The sequence below is a fragment of the Centroberyx affinis genome, unplaced genomic scaffold (genome assembly GCF_046629955.1).
Source record: "Centroberyx affinis isolate AG114_WGS23_722 - 3 ecotype Tasmania unplaced genomic scaffold, CSIRO-AGI_Caff_v1 ptg004204l_1, whole genome shotgun sequence".
NCBI classification, from domain to species: Eukaryota; Metazoa; Chordata; class Actinopteri; order Beryciformes; family Berycidae; genus Centroberyx; species Centroberyx affinis.
In genome coordinates, this window is record NW_027281952.1 from 740,210 (window position 1) to 757,839 (window position 17,630).

The 17,630-nt window shown below is 39.5% G+C and overlaps 1 protein-coding gene across 1 annotated transcript; it reads right to left on the reverse strand.

Annotated features, from left to right (window-relative positions):
- Nucleotides 1-273: 273 nt before the first annotated feature.
- LOC139664224 (solute carrier family 22 member 13-like) lies at nucleotides 274-17,334 on the reverse strand. The gene is made up of 9 exons (XM_071542975.1): nucleotides 16,960-17,334; nucleotides 16,741-16,844; nucleotides 16,474-16,628; nucleotides 12,469-12,637; nucleotides 12,238-12,358; nucleotides 3,704-3,798; nucleotides 998-1,209; nucleotides 808-916; nucleotides 274-484 (listed from the first exon to the last, which is right to left on the reverse strand). The coding sequence occupies exons 1-9, from the start codon at nucleotides 17,332-17,334 to the stop codon at nucleotides 274-276; spliced, it is 1,551 nt and encodes a 516-aa protein (XP_071399076.1).
- Between the last annotated feature and the right edge of the window lie 296 nt (nucleotides 17,335-17,630).

Consider the following 17,630-nt stretch of genomic DNA (forward strand, 5'->3'; position numbering starts at 1 on the left):
GTGTATGAAAATTTTTAGATTAACAGACATATTTTACAGATAAAGATCAATGACAACCCCAAGACTAAACCCTCTGAAACATTTCTATAGTTTGGTTGATTGTTGATATTGACAGTTGTCCATTTCATAGTCACTTGCTGTGTTCATGGAGGTCATATTTCTGAAAAAGCAACAGGACAGAGAAGGGGTATAATCCATGATATAAGGACAGCTAAGAGATACAGTATATACCTGTATGACATAATGTATAATAATGAAGATATATTTTCATCGTCACCTGTTGCCCTCAGCCTCATCAGTTGAATCAGGTAGCTCTGTTCTCCTTGTCTCAGGAAGCAGGAAGGTGAGAGCCCCGCTGATCATTAGAAGGCTGCTGAAGACAATGGTGGGTGCGGCCCAGTGATATATGGGCAACATGTTGAGCAATGGAGACAACAACCCTCCTGTTCTCATTGTTACGGCCCCTAATCCTGCAGCTGTTTGTCTGATACAGAGGAGAGAAATGGGTTAAATAGTATTTGCAGTGGTAATTGCATTTTTTTAGCATACATTGAATACCACATTGATGGAGGATGTCACATTAGAACAACTCATAAAATGTTTTTAAGTCTTTAAGTATCAACAAATATACTTGCTACACATGCTCTCAAATGCTTTCTAGTGAATGTAAACTTTCTAGTACTCAGTGCCATTCATCAGGCTGCTAACTAGGCTAAAACAAACCAATAAAACTATTTTAATATGCTGTTTCACCCAGATCTGGATTGTTCACACATAAGAGGCCCAACATGAACTGTCAACACCTACCTAACAGATGTTGGGAACAACTCCTGAATGTAGACATTGCATATGGAAATAGACCCAATCATGAAAAAACGTCCTGCAATAACTAAGGATGTAACAGCAATGGCACTTCCTGAAATGAAAAATAGAGTGATAAATAAAGCAAAAACATAAAATCATCCTTTTGCTAACTAAAGTCTGCCAAGTGTCTTACCTTGAACAGCTAGGGTGAGCATGCACAAGAGTCCCCCAATCACAAGTGCTGACATTAGTAATAATTTTCTCCCCAAAACTTCTAACAGCCAGATGCAAAGTAAATGAGCTGGTAGTTCAGTGAGACCAAACATAAGCTGTGTCAACGAGATGTCCAATCCAAAGTTTCCCATGTTGAAGTAAATGCAGTAGTAGGAAAGATTCAATGAAAACCTTAGATTTTAAACAGGAAAAAAATGCATTAGTCATGCAGAGATGAGCAGGACACCTTACATGAACTCCATAGCGAGCCAAAGTCAATGTTAACGGTGGGATATGTCTCATATTAACTAAACAAAGCATTTGACTATTGAAAATCCTCTTACTAGAGTTACATACGTTACATAAGAAATATAACTTTTTCACAAACATGGCTGACATACTTCCGCAGGGTATAGATCGGTTCTCATTATTACCAGCAATGAGAAGCCAACTTTCTGTTGCCTACAACTCTGTCTGTGATCACTTATTTTGTTTTTTCCATATAGCTTATATAACACAATACAGGTGTTTTCATTGACATATCTGTTTATGTTGTCAGACAATTGCACAATACAGACAATTGCACTATAAAAAAAATATTTGATACAAAATGTCACAAAATGGCAACATTACTGTTAGCCAATTATATAACATTAATAACTCCTGAACAACAGCTTTCTAATGGGACATGCTTCATTCATGTATGTTGATACCGTTTGCCAGGTTAATGTTTTCATGTCATTTGTGGGAATAGCGTCAATTTATTGAGTGAAAATTTCAAAATAAAAGTCTGAGTAATTGCCACTGTTAACTGAAAAACATGTATTATGGTTAGCAATGAGAATGTGTGTTATGAAACAATTTGTCAGATGTTATATATATGTTGTTTTAACCACCCCTCCCCTCTGGCAACCTTGATTGTACCTCTCTTGCTGTTCTGCGGGCTGTTGGCTTCTGCTTACGTAGATTAGTGTTGAGAAGTTCAGCTCTTTTTAGAGATTCAATTATTTATTCACTCAGGATTTTTTCAATGAATTCTTTTGTACATTTGATTCAGTTGGCCATGCGTGAGTCAGAGAGGGAAGACTTCCGGTGAATGATGAATGAGAGTCAAAAGAGTACGTTGACTCTGCGTGGTTCTAGTTCACTCTATGAGCGAGAATCTACACTAATGAAAGTGGACAAGAGTGGCATATGATGATAGTCAGTAGACAGTGGATGCACAGCAACACACACACACACACACACACACACATGCGCGCACACACATACACAATAATACATGGGAGGGGATGGAATTATTTTTCTGTTACTTAATTTTTTTTGTTATTTAATAATTTAATTGATGATTAATCTCTTGTTACATGCTTTGGCAATATTGTTTGTTTGTGAACTGTCATGCCAATAAAGCACCTTGAATTGAATTGAATTGAGTGGCTTTCAATCAATGGGAACCGTGTAGACTCAATCAATGAGAACTGTGCGCATAGATTCGAAAAACCAAATACATCTATTTCTCGTTAATCACTCGTCGACCTATATAACATTACAAAAGTTGGAAATGTTACAAATAACTGAACTAAAAAATTTTTTTTTAAATAACACAAAAGTGAAATATAATAAAACATATATTATAATAAAATATAATAATAACTTCCACGTCATGTGGATCCCTTGCTGTACATATTCCGGAGACTGAATCTGGATACACTCCAGCTCTACATTTTTATGTCAAAGAAACATTTTAGACCATTAAGACTAAGTCCTAGTCGCAGCGGCACGGGTTTGAATCCTGCCTGTGCCCTTTGCTGCATGTCATGTCCTCTCTCTGCTCTGTCTTTCCTGTCTCTCTATACTGTGACTGTCTATTAAAGGAATAGGTCACCCAAAAATTAAAATTCAGTCATTATCTACTCATCCTCATGCCAGTTGAAACACAGGTGAAGTTTGTTAGACCAACACACTCGGAGCTTTCCAGCACAACTTCGTAGCAGCATTGTCCAAAAAAAATTGAAGTCGTTAGGGACCGATCTTTAGAGTTCCGAAAAGAGCAGAAATAGAACAGAACATATCTATAAAATTACTCCATACAGCTCTTGCAGCATAATCCAAGTCTCCTGAAGCCAACGAATGCACAGTGAGAGGAAAAGACCGATATTGACACCATTATTTAGGGGAAATCCAGCCAGTTGAGTTCGAAAAGAAAGCGCTTGTGAGCCTCTGCCGTTTATTTTGAGACCAGACCGGATCAGTTAACGCTTCCGTGATCTGACTATTTACTGTGGAACCAGGTAAATGAAAGCTACCTTGATGTTTTCTTTAGACAACAGTAGATTGTTACTTGTACTCGTACTCTAACAAGTTACTTTTAATAAAGACTAACTTAGTAATGTAACAAGTTACTATTTAGGGCAAGTAACAAAGTAAACTAACTAGTAAGTTTCCCCAACACTGATCATAAATGACATACGCATTACATGGACACCTAATGAAAATGTCTCATAAGAACTGAGCCAATGTTCATGAATGTCCCATGTCGCTGTTATGGAGCTCTTGTTCAAGCGTTATGAATGTATTATAGACCAGAATTTATGTTAAGTGCTACCACAGCATTATAAGTAAACACATAATACAGTTTTTAGTATTAATATTGAATCATTTATAAAATTTGTGGAGTTTAACTTACCATGCCAATGTTATAATAAAGAAATACTTCCTAAGTACAGGTGATCTGATTAGAACTCTTATGCCTGCTTTCTCCACAGTTTTTTTCCCAGCAATCTGTAATCGAAATATTATTAAATATTATATTATTTTATTATGTACTTATTCGTATTCAAAAAAATCACTGTCAACTACACACCATCTGTTTGCTATCTAATATGATATAATATTAATATTATATCATTAATAGGCTATTATTTAGCAGAAAATGATCAAGTATATATTTAAAAACAAAGTAATCATTAGATAATTAGGTATAACTTCAAGTCATTCTATTATATCATATATCAATTCCCTAATTCCCACAATTACCACTCATTGTGGAGATTGTGGGAAAAATGCTTAATTGTCACATGTGCAAACGTAGCTAAATATTTAGTCGGAGAGACTTTTGTTCCCTCAGTGAGGCCTGTCAGGCAGCAGCGTGCCAATCTCTGGCACATCACTTTCTGCAATGAGCCAACCAAAATATATGTGCACACTGCACAAGATGATAGTCGTATTAGCTGGCTTGCTAGCTAACCTAACCTAAGTTTTGGAAGTGTCTGTAAATTTATGGCAAAAACTGTGGCTCAATGTGTGAGATCCAATGTGGCATTTACCCATAGGTGAGAGGCCATCTCTTAGACAAAGATGCCCTCTAGAGGCCATCTCGCAAAGTGACATCTCACTAAGTGTTACCTGACTGACTGACTGACTGACTGACTGAATGCCTGACCGGAATTTCCCTTGTGATGCCCTCAGTTGCGCTGTGGAAAAAATGCGAATGAGAGGTTAAATTTAGGGGCAATGGTGTGAAAGTAGGGATACAGCGATTAACCAATTGGTTAATCGCTGTATCCCTAATAGTGACATTAATGTCACCATTAGCCGCTCTTTAAATCGCCAAAGAGCGTTTAGTGACATTAATGTCACTATTAGCCGCTCTTTAAAACGCCAAGGTTCTCTGATCTCTGTCTGCGATTCTGTGCTCTTGAATGCAGCCTCATGTTCGCACAAGATTGCTCCTGTCAAAACTTCTCACAAGAGTGAATCACTGTTTGTGTGTTGGTGTGGAGGCTATATTAGCTAACAGAGAGGATACAACATCCTAGCTTTTTATCCATCAAAAAGTGCCTTAAATCAGTAGGGTGGGAGTATTTTGGATTCCTCAAAAATGACGGGGGTTGTTGAAGAACACAATGGGTCAAACACATCTTACATACTACAGCATCCTCCAGATCACCATCCATCCTTGCATGATAAAGACAAGGTAATAAAAGTTGAAACATGTTTAACTTGGCTTACTGAAACAAAGTAAGCTAGTTTGTTACATGTCGCATACAGCACTGTAGCCGAGGAGCTTCACAAAGTTCAGACATAAATCCAACTTGTGATAATGACGTCCATTGTGCCACGATGACTGGGAGATAGCAGACTCCATTAAGAGTAACCTGGCTGTTAGTGTTCAAGTGGCATGCTACCTCTCCATTCTTTTTTGTAATTAAATGTTTTTTATTTTTAGATTTTTAAGTTTCCCTTTTAGAGGGTGAATGACGTACATAGGAGCATACAAAATAGTGCAGATTACATTACATTTCACCCCCTACCCCCCACCCACCAACTGTCCCTCCCTTCAAGGGGCACACAAAACAGAGAGAACAGGTCCTAAAATAAAAGAAGCAATATCCAGTTAAATGTAAAATAATCAGGCTCAGGGTATTAAGTACATACAAAGTAAAATTGCAGTTATACAAAGAGGAAAAAGAAAAAGAAAAAGAAAAAGAAAAAGAAAAAGAAAAAGGGGGGGTGAAAATTCAAAAGGACACTTTAAATTCATGCCAATAACATAGTTTTAACATTCTCGGCAGCACTTCTCCACATGTCCAATGTTTGTGTTTTAACACTATTAATCCTTGCTGATGACAACTCCAAGTATATCACATCAAGGAGAGCTTGTAACCAATGCTTTAATGACAATTGGTGGGGAGGTAGCCAACGTAAAACTATGATTTTTTTTGCTGCCGTCATGCCAGCCAACCAAAGTTTGCGCTCTCTCTCTGAGATCTCGAACCTGGAGTTGTCACTCAACAGGAGGAGAACAGGGTCTAAGGGGAAGCGTTTTCCCACCAAGTTAGACACCTTTTTCACTACCTCAACCCAGAACCTTTGCACATCTGGACACTCCCATAAGACATGCATCAGAGTACCCAAAGTCCCCTGACCACAAAATGTACAGTATGGGTGGGGGGCCAAACCCATCAAGTGTCTTTTACGTGGTGTCAAGTATGTTCTGTGACAGATTTTATAGTGAATTAACTGATGATTTGGGTTTTTAGATGCGCCAAAGACATTATCCCATACAACACTCCAGTCTATGACCCCTTCACACTGGGGCAGATCGTTCTCCCACATCCTAAACCCAGATATTTTTGCAGAGGGATGTGACATAAGGCAGTCATAAATGTAAGAGACTATCCCCTTTTGTGGTGCTTTCTCTATTAAAGACACTATGGGGTGATTAGCTAAGTCTGGTCCCCAGGGAACTTTGTATGCCCTAAGAGCTGATCTCAGCCTAAAGTAGAAAAATAACGAGTGTCTTGAAATACCAAAGCGGGATATCAAGTCTGGGAAGTCAAGAATTGATTGCTGACCTGAAACATCATCCAATATTCTTATGCCTTTTTGGGCCCATGATTCCACAGCAAAGGGTTTGCCATCTGACAACAGATTTAAGTTATGCCAGATAGGTGAATGTTTGTGCCATTTTGACTTGAAGCCTAGGTATCTCTCCACATTTGCCATAGTTTGTATTGTGTACGATATTATTGGTCCATATTGTACAGTACATTTCCTATGATTTAGCCCAGAGAAGGCCACATCCCGGAGCCTTAAGGGTGAAACCAGCTCTTGTTCTAAGTATTTCCAAGGACAATGCATCTCTGTATCAAACCAGTAGTGTAAAGAGCGCAGCACAAAAGACCAATGATAAAGCTTAAAATTTGGGCAGGCCCACCCACCTTGAGACTTATTTCTTTGCAGGGTTGACCACTTAATGCGCGGTCGCTTTCCATTCCAAACAAAATTCTTTAACAATGAGTCAAGCTTCTTCCAATAATTTACTGGGGGTGACAATGGTAGCATCGAACTAACAAAATTAATCCGGGGGAGCACATTCATTTTTATTGTGGCAATACGGGCCGGTATTGATGATGCAAGAGGCTTCCATCTCCCAAGATCGTCCTCAATCTTCCTCAAAATGGAGGAGTAATTGTTCTTTGCTATTGCAAAGACACAGGGGCTAATCTCTATACCTAAATATGTCACCTTATGTGCCACGGGTATGCAGGGCATAACGCCCATTCTGCCTGTGTCCGTATTAAGTAACATTAGAATCGACTTGGAATGATTAATTTTAAAGCCAGACAATGTCCCAAAGTGTTCTATAATTTTGAGAGCATTTGGAAGGGAGTATTGCAGATTTGAGAGATATATAAGCGTGTCATCTGCATACATAGAAACAGAATGGGACATGGTTCCTATTATTATTGGGGCAACCAATGGGCTCTGTCGTATATATTGGGCCAGCGGTTCTAATGAAAGGTTGAATATTAAGGGTGAGGCCGGACACCCCTGTCTGGACCCACGAAAGATATTAAAAAGGTCTGAAAAAAGTCCTCCCGTGGAGACCCTGGCGGAGGGATTAGCATATAAAACTTGAACCATTTTGATGAACTTTGGACCAAACTTAAATTTTTCTAAAACATTCCATAAATATCTCCATTCTAGTCGATCGAAGGCCTTTTCGGCATCGAGAAATAGAAGTCCACTGGGCGAGTCTATCTTTTTTGTTTCGGAAATAATATGCAAAACACGACGAACATTGTCAGATGCTAATCGACCCTTTAGGAATCCTGTTTGGTCTGGGTTGATCAAAGCTCCTATGACCTTCTCTAGGCGCAGCGCAATGACTCTAGCATAAATTTTTATATCTGCATTAATTAGGGATATAGGCCGATAACTGGAGCAGTCTTGAAGGTTTTTACCAGGTTTAGGTAGAACTGTGATAAGTGCCGTGTTGAGATCTCGGTGAAAATAGCCTTTCTCTATAGCTGAGTTAATGGTGGACAGCCAAATAGGTCCCAAGATACTCCATAGTTCTAGATATAATTCAGCTGGAAGGCCGTCTATGCCTGGGGAGCGTCCCTTATTAGTTAATTTTATGGCTTTATACAGTTCCTCTAAGGATATAGGAGTGTCTAGATCCCTACAATCCTCATCAGATAAAATAGGCAAATTTAAATGATCAAAGAAGGAGTGAAATAGATCTTGGGAGAATAGGTCCTCTGAGGAGTATAAATTGGCAAAGAATGACTTAAAGGCATCGTTTATGTCAGTTGTTTTGGAAACCTGTCCTTTTTCTGGGCAGTTTATTGATGAAATATTAAATTTGTTATCTTGTCGCTTCAATGTCAATGCAAGAAGGCGGCTTGGTTTACTGCGATCAGTGTAATATTTATGCTTAGTGATGTGCATTAAGAACTCAACGCGTTGCCTCAATAAATTGTTTAATTCTGCCCTTTTTGTCTTTAACTTTAGCGCCACCTCATTGCTGTAGTTGGATTTAAGCTCCCTTTCTAGTTCACTACACGATTGTTCTAACTGAGAAATAGCTTGTATTTTAGATTTCTTAAGGTGCGAGGAGAAGCCAATAGCATTATTCCGTAGAAAGCCTTTAATTGCAGACCAGATTAATGCTGGATCCGAAACCGATTCTTTGTTAAAGTTGATAAATTCCTCCAATTTGGGCTTAAGCTGTAAAAGATATTCTTTATTTTTAAGTAATGTAGTATTAAATCTCCACCTAGACAGTCTGCCTTGAATACAATCCAAGTTAAATGTAGTTAATATTGCATTATGATCAGAGATACTTCGGGGCAGAAATTCAACATTCCCCGCCACAGAAGTCAGATCTGGGGTGGAGAGAACATAATCAATCCTTGAAAACATTTTATGATGCGGGGAGAAATACGTATAATCTCTAGCTGTTGGATTTTGTATCCTCCAAATATCAACCAGATTGAGATCCTTAGCAAAATTCCACAGAGCCCTGGAGGCTAAGGTTTGGGAACGTGTAGTAGTTGTATTAGACCTGTCTAGGTTATAGTCAAAAAATGTATTCATATCAGACCCTATAATAAGTGAATAATCGGTCAAATTCAGTAGCTCTCTGGTCAGCCATGGAAAATAAGCAGGGTCAAAGACCGTTGGGGCGTAGATACTCACAAATGCAACTTTTTTCCCCTGAATAGAAACCCCACAATAGGCTAGTCTCCCTGAATCATTTGAGCTGGATTTTTCAATTGAAAGATTTATGTTACGTTTCATTAAAATCATTACCCCTTTCGTCCTTGAGCCATCTCCAGAGAAGGCAACCGCTTTGTACCGACTATTTTGCATTCGTTGTACATCATTTGGTTTAAGATGGGTCTCAGACAAGAGAGCCACATCTACGTCCTTCCTTCTCAAAAAATCCAGAACTCGAGTACGCTTGAATGGCGAGTTCAACCCCCTAACATTGAAAGATAAAACAGTATAATTAACCATAGTCATAATCCCTGATCAAAGTAAGAAATAGACCTGAGCAGAAAAAAGCAGCAAAGAAAGAATCTCTGTGTGTCCCATCCCACCCTTTCTGTGATAAACACATAACTTCCGAAAAGTAACATTGTAAACTACCTATTTTCTTTGGGAGAACTCTCCAAGTTCTTACAACCTAAGAAATAAAAAGGAGAAGAAAAAAAAAAAAGTATGCATATAATGCCATAATCGAACAACTTAGTTTACCATACCAAAATTATATAGGTATATTTATATATTTATATCCATATAAAAAAAAAAAAAAAGTTTAGCTAAGATAGCGCCATTGGTCCTGTATAGAGGGCCCCAGTATGCTCATTTGAGCGGTTTGGTACTGCTAGCCAGTCTATAGGACAAGATCGCCCTCACGTGGGTGTCTGTGGTAGAACTAACCCTTCCATGCCCCCAGACTGATTTAACAGTCCACTATGGGTTTAGATAAGTATAATTCCAGTAACAGTGAATGATGAAAGTAAAACAAAACAAAACATAACATTGTTAGAATGAAACTTAGAATGCAATATAACATGATTTTATATAAGGTATGTTATATAACTAAGTCTACTACAGATGATGGCACCAAGTAAATAGCAAACAAGCCATCGAGTCAACCAACCATCGGGAAAACATAACTTGAGTTATCTATAACGTTCTTTCACTGTAATGCACTCAGTGCTTTTATATTAAAGAGATTGTGTAGGGTAGTAAAAATAAAACAAACCAGAAAACAAAACAAAAAAACAAAAAAAAAAACTACACCAAACAAACAAACGTGGCTTTAGTAACATACCTTGTACACCTATATTATCCTAACAGAGTGTACAGAAAAGCCAAATGTTCATGGAGAAAAGAAAAAAAAAAAAAAAAAAAAAAGGTTCACCTTGTCGCGATTGACTCGAAAGTGTTATCAGATAATCAGTCCGGGCAAGGTGTCCCTTCCAATGCACTTCTTGGGCACTGTGCAAAATGTTCAAATAGCTTATTTCACATCCCGGTTAGTTCACCAGCTTGCCTGCCAACTTGACTAGCCTACTTTGTCAGCTTAGCCCGGTACCTTCGTTCCAATGCGCTGGTCATAGAAGGTCTCAGCCGCCTCTGCAGACTCAAAAGAGTATCGGGTCCCTTCATAATATACCAGGAGCGTCGCTGGGTGCCGCATGCCGAACTTTATCCCCTTTTCATAGAGCAGCGACTTGACTCTCTTGTATGCATTCCGTTTCCCGGCTCGCCGTGAACTCAGATCCTGGAAAATGAAGATTTTTTTTCCTCGGTAGAAAAGTTGCCGCTTCTCGACTGCCAGCTGGAGTACACGGTTCTTTTCTTGATATCGATGAAAACAGAGAATAAACGGGCGTGGGCGCTCACCTAGCCCAGGCTTGGGCATCGGTGCCCGATGGGCACGGTCCAGCTCTGGTGGGTTGGTGAAGCTTTCATCCTTCAGAATTTCAACGAGAAGCTCAGACATGAATTTTAATGGAGACTGGCCCTCGCTACCCTCGGGAATTCCAATCACACGAAGGTTGCAGCGCCTGGCACGATTCTCGTAATCGTCCAGCTGGTCTTTGAGGCTGTTATTCTCAGCTTTGAGGTCCACTACGGCAGTTTTCAGTTCAGTCACTGCGGCTTCCAGCGTAACAATCCTGTCGCTGTGATCTGAGAGCGCAGTCTCCGTGTCAGTGAGACGGTTACCATAAGACTCGACCGTGAGTCGAACGGAGTCCAACGACTTCTGAATTGGCGAAAGCGAGTTCTTGATCGAGTTTGTCAGCTCTTCCGTGATGCTAGCCCGGTTCTTCTCGAGTTCAGCTACTAGCATAGCGAACGTGAATGTCTCCGCCGTCTTTGTTCCCGTGGCCTGTTCGTCCAAAGACGATACTGTTTCCTCTTTTCTGTTTCTAAGTTTAGACATTTTGGTTGACATATGGTCTCCGTTAATATTTGTTAGTAAGTTGAAAGTTTAATGTGTTGTAGTAGTAGCGCAAAAATGGTATTTAAACAAGTTATGTTTGAGAGCTCTCCTCCCCCGCGTGTACTCTAGCACGCCATCGACCGGAAGTCTCTGTATTTTCTACCTCTCCATTCTCATTGACGGGGATACAACATTCATATCTAATTTGTGCTCCTAGAGTTTGCTGTGTGCTCCTATTTTTTAAAATTTTTGTATTCATGGCTTCAAAAAAAGCTATGAAAGAGAGCAAGCAAATGCTGGAATGCTAAGTATGGCTAGCGATTCGATTTTGTTTTTAAATTTCATTACACCTTCAAAACCCATCAGAATCCACCTCAACAAATAAAGAACTGCATAATAGAGCCTGGCTTCCAGGCTAACCCCAAAAGCAAAAATAATCAATATTAGTGTTGGACATAGTTAAAGGCAATCATTTACACCCCTCTTCATTTTCACGTTAGCCTGAAAGGGGGTGGGATCTGGAATCCCTCATTTTGGCTGAAATTATGTCACACTTCAGAGGACTCTTGCGGTTGGCTCAGTGCAGAAAGAGGCGTGCCAGCGATTGGCAGCAATTGTAGCGATTGTACGAGGCGACCTCCTGATAGGCCTTACTGAGGGAACAAAAGTCCCTAATGTCCCTATTGTCCCAATGGCAGAAGGTGGAACAGTGAATACACATTCGCTGTTATCAAAGGTTGTTATTACAAACAAATGCACATGGAGCGATGCTAAGGAGGGGGAGGGGCAAAAAGCAACACCACCTTTACAACAGGAAGTATCAGGGTTTATGTGAAATGTGGTTTTACCAACCATTTCAACCATGGACTTGTTTCGTTTTGGTAATTATACCAAGGTATCACAATTAATTTGGCAATCATATATTGATGTTTAGCAAAAAAAAGTAAGTTCTTGTGAAGAGACAGTACCTTTTCCAACAGAGAGTCTGGAACAGTGCGTTTGTTGATTGCTGCTACCTTGAGAATCAACTGTTTAGCTTCTTCTGTCCTTCCTCTGTCCATCAACCATCTGGCAGACTCTGGAATAAACCTGATAGAAACAAGCATGTACATTAGTAAAATGACACTTCGTAATAATCTACAATTTTACAGTAAAAAACGAAAGGGTCATCAAAAATGATAAATGTGATAAATGCACACCATATGTAAATAACAACAACAGCAATTGGTGCCGCCGTGACCAACTGGACCAGTCTCCAGTCACGGATGAAGTAGTTAATGCCAGCAAGGATGCACTGGCCGGACGCACTGAATATCTGACTCACACATGCTCCGAATGATCGTTTGGTCACCCCAATCCATTCAGTGGCTGCAAGGAAGAAAATAACAATAGTAAGAAAAATTTACTTTTTATTGAGAAACAAAAAAATCAAGAAAAAAATGTAACAGCTACTCATTCATACTCAAGTGATTGCTGGTATAAGATTAAAGCTTATAATACCACATAAAAACCCCAAATAACTTTAGGATGTGATTTTAACTTGAATTACCATTATCAAACTGATCTCAACATATTTCGAGTCAAATAATCTCGCTTTACTAGAGAATAATTTTGCTGCTTTCACTTATTTCCTCATTGCGTTTAGTGTAATCTTACTACTGGAGTACTGGAGACTGAGAAGATGTCCTTTTTACTTAAACTAAAACAGTTTATTAGATTTGTAACCCACATTAGTTGCACTGACTATCAGCATACAGAGTTAACATCATGTAGTTTCCTTTTTTCACCAGCAGAGTGCGCATGCACGCTGCAGAGTGTTCTCTTTTGACTGATGCAAGAGACACTGGAGCACAGATATCCCTTCGTGAAACTTTGATATACTTGTAACCTTCTCTAATGTTCATCAACTGAGTTGTATCTTTTAGATTTTACATTAAGAAGACTCCTACTCTTGAAAACCGAAGGTTTTGACCCACAAGCGTCATCCATTTCATTGCATTTCACCTCCGGTGAGTTTCACTTGGACTCAAATCGCGTTGATATTAGCCTAGCTTAGCATGCTGGCTAACTTTGGCCCCATCGTACGTTTACATCCTGTGGCTATGTGCCACGTTATGCATCCTTGTTATGTATGCTAGAGATTCTAAAAAGCAATCGGAGACAGACTGAATGTTTGTGATCTGTTTGATTTCACGATGTAGTCTTGTAAATTTTGTAGCTAATGTTGCTATGTATTGTATTGGAAGCCATACATTAAAGGCTAAGGTTATTGAGTTAATTTATTTACAGTACACAGCTATTTTCATAGACAGAGATCACTATACAGCAAAGAGCTATAGATTTTAATTAAGCTACAACTACCGCTGTATGCAGGTTGTTTTTTTGGCTGGACCGCAACAGCGGGGCCAGCCCTACAAACGCGAATGTCTGTCACTCACTGACTGACTGAGTGACTGACTGACTGAGTGATCAAGTTACACCACTGGTCGGCCGTGGCACGTGGCACATCATAGGATCACAGAGCAAAGTTAAGTTTCGTTTTCTCCCCCATCTTGTTTCTCCCACACAGTAAGCAGGCTGACCAATATCATGCATGTAAGCTGAAGCTAAAGTAGAATCTATACAATTATATCATATCGCCATTTTATTTTATGCATATGTGCGAGCTCAGTCCACCTGAAGTCCTCTGTTCTGTTGGTGGAGAGAGAGACACAGACAAGCATGGAGCATGGAGGTTTCAGCACGCCAAGGGCTTACTGCCGTGGCATGTGGCACACCCATACATGGTCTAGCCATATGTTTTGACCTAGTCTTGTTTATACCCTTTTGCAAGAGTGGATTCTGAATGAACAAGATGGTGAGCCAGAGCCCAACCCAGTGAGCCTCGTGGAGCGGAGTGCGGGCCAGCATGCGTGGAGGGTGTGACGTCCCAACTTTTGCCTCATCGTGTGTCCATGGAATGGAGCACACTCGTCTCTTCTTGATAACTCAGCTAAGATCTTTGCAAAACAAAATCACACTACCCGGGTAGATGAACACTGAAATATATATACTTGCCGGTATTGTTCCTGTTGAATAGAATTCAATATACATTGAATGGTTATTTTACTGGATCAATTGATGATATATGAGCTCTTACACTGAAGACATTGATTTTGAATAAATGTCAATTGTTACACTTTTTTCTAAAACCTCGCCCTTGTCCATTCTATCCTCCTTGAGTGTACCTAATGTTATCATTGCCAATAGATACAGCCCATACATTGAGTTAAGCCTTTATTGATATTTTGTATTATAGTAGTGGTGCATGTTATATGTCAGCACATTACATTACCATTCTTATTCTACATTGGCCCTCAGTAAGTGTTACAGATTGATATTGAGTAACTGATATTTCCCACGGCACAGCCAAGGGCATCACAAGCCAAATTCAGGTCAGTCAGTCAGTCAGGTAACGCTTAGTGAGATGTCGCATCACCACGCTGATGACGCTGTGCGTGCGTGCAGTCAACGTCATCAGTGTGGTAGCAATTTGGCTCCAAAAAGCTGTATTTTGTGAAAGCGGAGGACTCTATTGAAACTTTTATGGTGGCGTGTACATGATACTAAGCCCAAGGACACTCAATGTAAGTTTGAGCCACCAAGGACACAGAGCTTTTGATGTTTTAAAGGCGCATCAACTGGTGAGTATCTGAGTGCCCAGTTGCATGAAAAACCTTCGGTGTCAAACTTAGGTTTGTCCCTTTAGGCAAATAATTCCTTGAGGCCAGGTGTTTCTTTAGGAGCGTTCCATGAACCCCCTGAAATGATCTCCTTAGCTAAGGGCTTGTAATTAGTGTTTTACAGTAGTTTCAGCTGTAACAACGCAGTTGAGTCCCTCGTTACCATGGCAACCGCTCTGTGCGATCTGCAGATGCTCAGCAGAGATCGCTATTATTTCAAAACATCTACAAAACTCACAGCTCCCCTTGCAATTTCATCAAAGTTTACATTTTTGTGACACCAAACCATGCCATAGATACTTATTTCATACAGAGTATCAATTTTGTTTACTAGAAACGGACTGGCTGCAAGCTAGCTAATGGGAAAATGCATTGAACAAGCTGCTAGCTTTGTGGATTTCAATCTTGCCAACAAGAACGTTGGAAGCATATTTGTCTGTCTGGCTAGCCAGCCTGAAGCGTCCTACACATAAAACAATTTTCTTTGACAGTAATATTAATTAATTTCTAAATAATAGCAATATAAAAATGGCACAAATACTTAAGAGACCATGGGAGGCCCCTTAACATTTAAGGAAAGGAAATTTCCTTAAGTGCAACCCATAATATAAGGATGACTTAAGGATCTTTCCTTATCTGCAGATTTATCTAAGGATATTCCCTGAGGGGGGAGATAAGTGGGTTTTGTGCAACTCACTTGAGTTCAAGGTGAACATTAAAGAGAACTTATGGTATAAAACTTAACTAAGAGTTTTTGTTCAACCGGGCACAAACTTCTAACTTCACTGCTGTAAGGAACTGCCGTTTGGAAAGCGTTGCTAAATGAAGTTCTTGTTAACAGTGAGTTGGATAAAGATCTTTGGGATGCTAGTAATGACATAGACATCTAGCATTCCTTTGGGGCTAACCAAGCCCCACTCTCTGCTGTTAATTTACATACATCCACATCTTTTGTTGCCGCTGCATGTCAAAAATGTCACAATTATGTAGCCAATAGAGATATCTAATACTACTTAGATCAATTTGTTTCACTTACAGTGTCTTGTAAGCCTATGAGGGCTCAGCATCTGTATGGAGAATGACACTATAATAAAATTAAATCAAATCAAACTACACTGCAAGAAATGGCAAGCTTACTAAGTTTTTTATGTTGTATTTGGACCTATACTTATTCCAGGATAGTTGAAACAATTTATATTTAGAGAATTGTTTTGGCAATTGTATTATTTCGCTTTCAACAGTGAAATTCTTTGAATGAGAATGGCCCTGAAATCCCTACAGTACTTGGACAGGTCACCTGTTTTTTTCTGCCACACCAGCTAAATGTTACTGTTATCTCTACATCTCTGATTAATTTTACTGTATATCTTGTCCCAAGTAAGTTGCTCCATACAGCATCTGGAGAATTCTATGGCGCGATATAACAGCTGCCTAAACAATAGTGAAAACTGTACTTTCAAATGAGTAAAGAGTATACTGTACCCAATATAATAGAGTTGACTCGAAAGCCTCCACCTCCAATCCCCACCATAAACTGTGACGCTAAATATAAGTAGAAGTTGGGACACAACGCTCTTGTTACACTAAATATGAACATCACAACCACTGGAATTTGAGTTGCTCGTTTGCGGCCAAACCTGGAAGACACAGAGATTGATTGATTGAAGACGATACAGAAGGTGATGATGATGATGATGAAGATGATACAGCATAAACGACACAATTTCTTACCACTTGACATTCACTTACGATTCAGCAAAAGGTCCAAATAAGAGAGAACCAACAAGAACACCAGCCATCAACACTGTTTGTGCAACTTCCACCAGGTTTGCTTTATCACAAACTAGATCAAACTAAAAAAATAGAAACCCGACATCAAACGAAAGATACTGTGTGATACATTGAAAAGGATTTTATGATTTAATACTTGAACATTATTATCAAAGCGTCACACTCAGTCCAACTTACATCAGTGACTATGGTGGCTTCATACAGACTCTTGTCGTACACCCATCCATTCTGGCACACTGTGGTCTCATTGAGTCCATACTCCCTGATGGCATCAATGTCCCAGTCCACAGGGACAAACATCTGACACCTACTGAAGGTCCCATCCTTCTCCCGGGGCAGAGTCAAGTTCAGCTGCTCATCTGTGGTTAGGTTAGGACCAGCACTGAGGATCCAGTCTGTGTTACAGTGTCGGCCTGGCTCTGACTCGACATAAAGCAAGCTTGCAAAGTGAAAAGGCATGTTTATATTTGGAAAGCAAAGGGCAAAAAGAATGAGATGCTGGAATAAACCAAATTCCCCAATGTTCCTCAGGATCTCTCCAAAATCAGCCATGTTGAGGGTGTTGATTGTCTCCTTTGTGTTGCTTTGTGGAAAAAGACCACCACAGGATCACCTTTGAACAGTGTCCATTAATGTTTAACCTCAGCATTTTATATTTTAACAAGCATAACATTCACTATTTCACTCCATTGACAGTCACCTGAAGTGCAGTAAACTGGACAAACAAAACTTTAATATGCTCTCCATTCTGTGTTTCATGTTCATTATCACGTTTCTTTTTATTCTCACTTTGGGTTGGAACCCAGAATGTGATGTTGAATCCTTGAATCCTTGCCAACACCTCCACA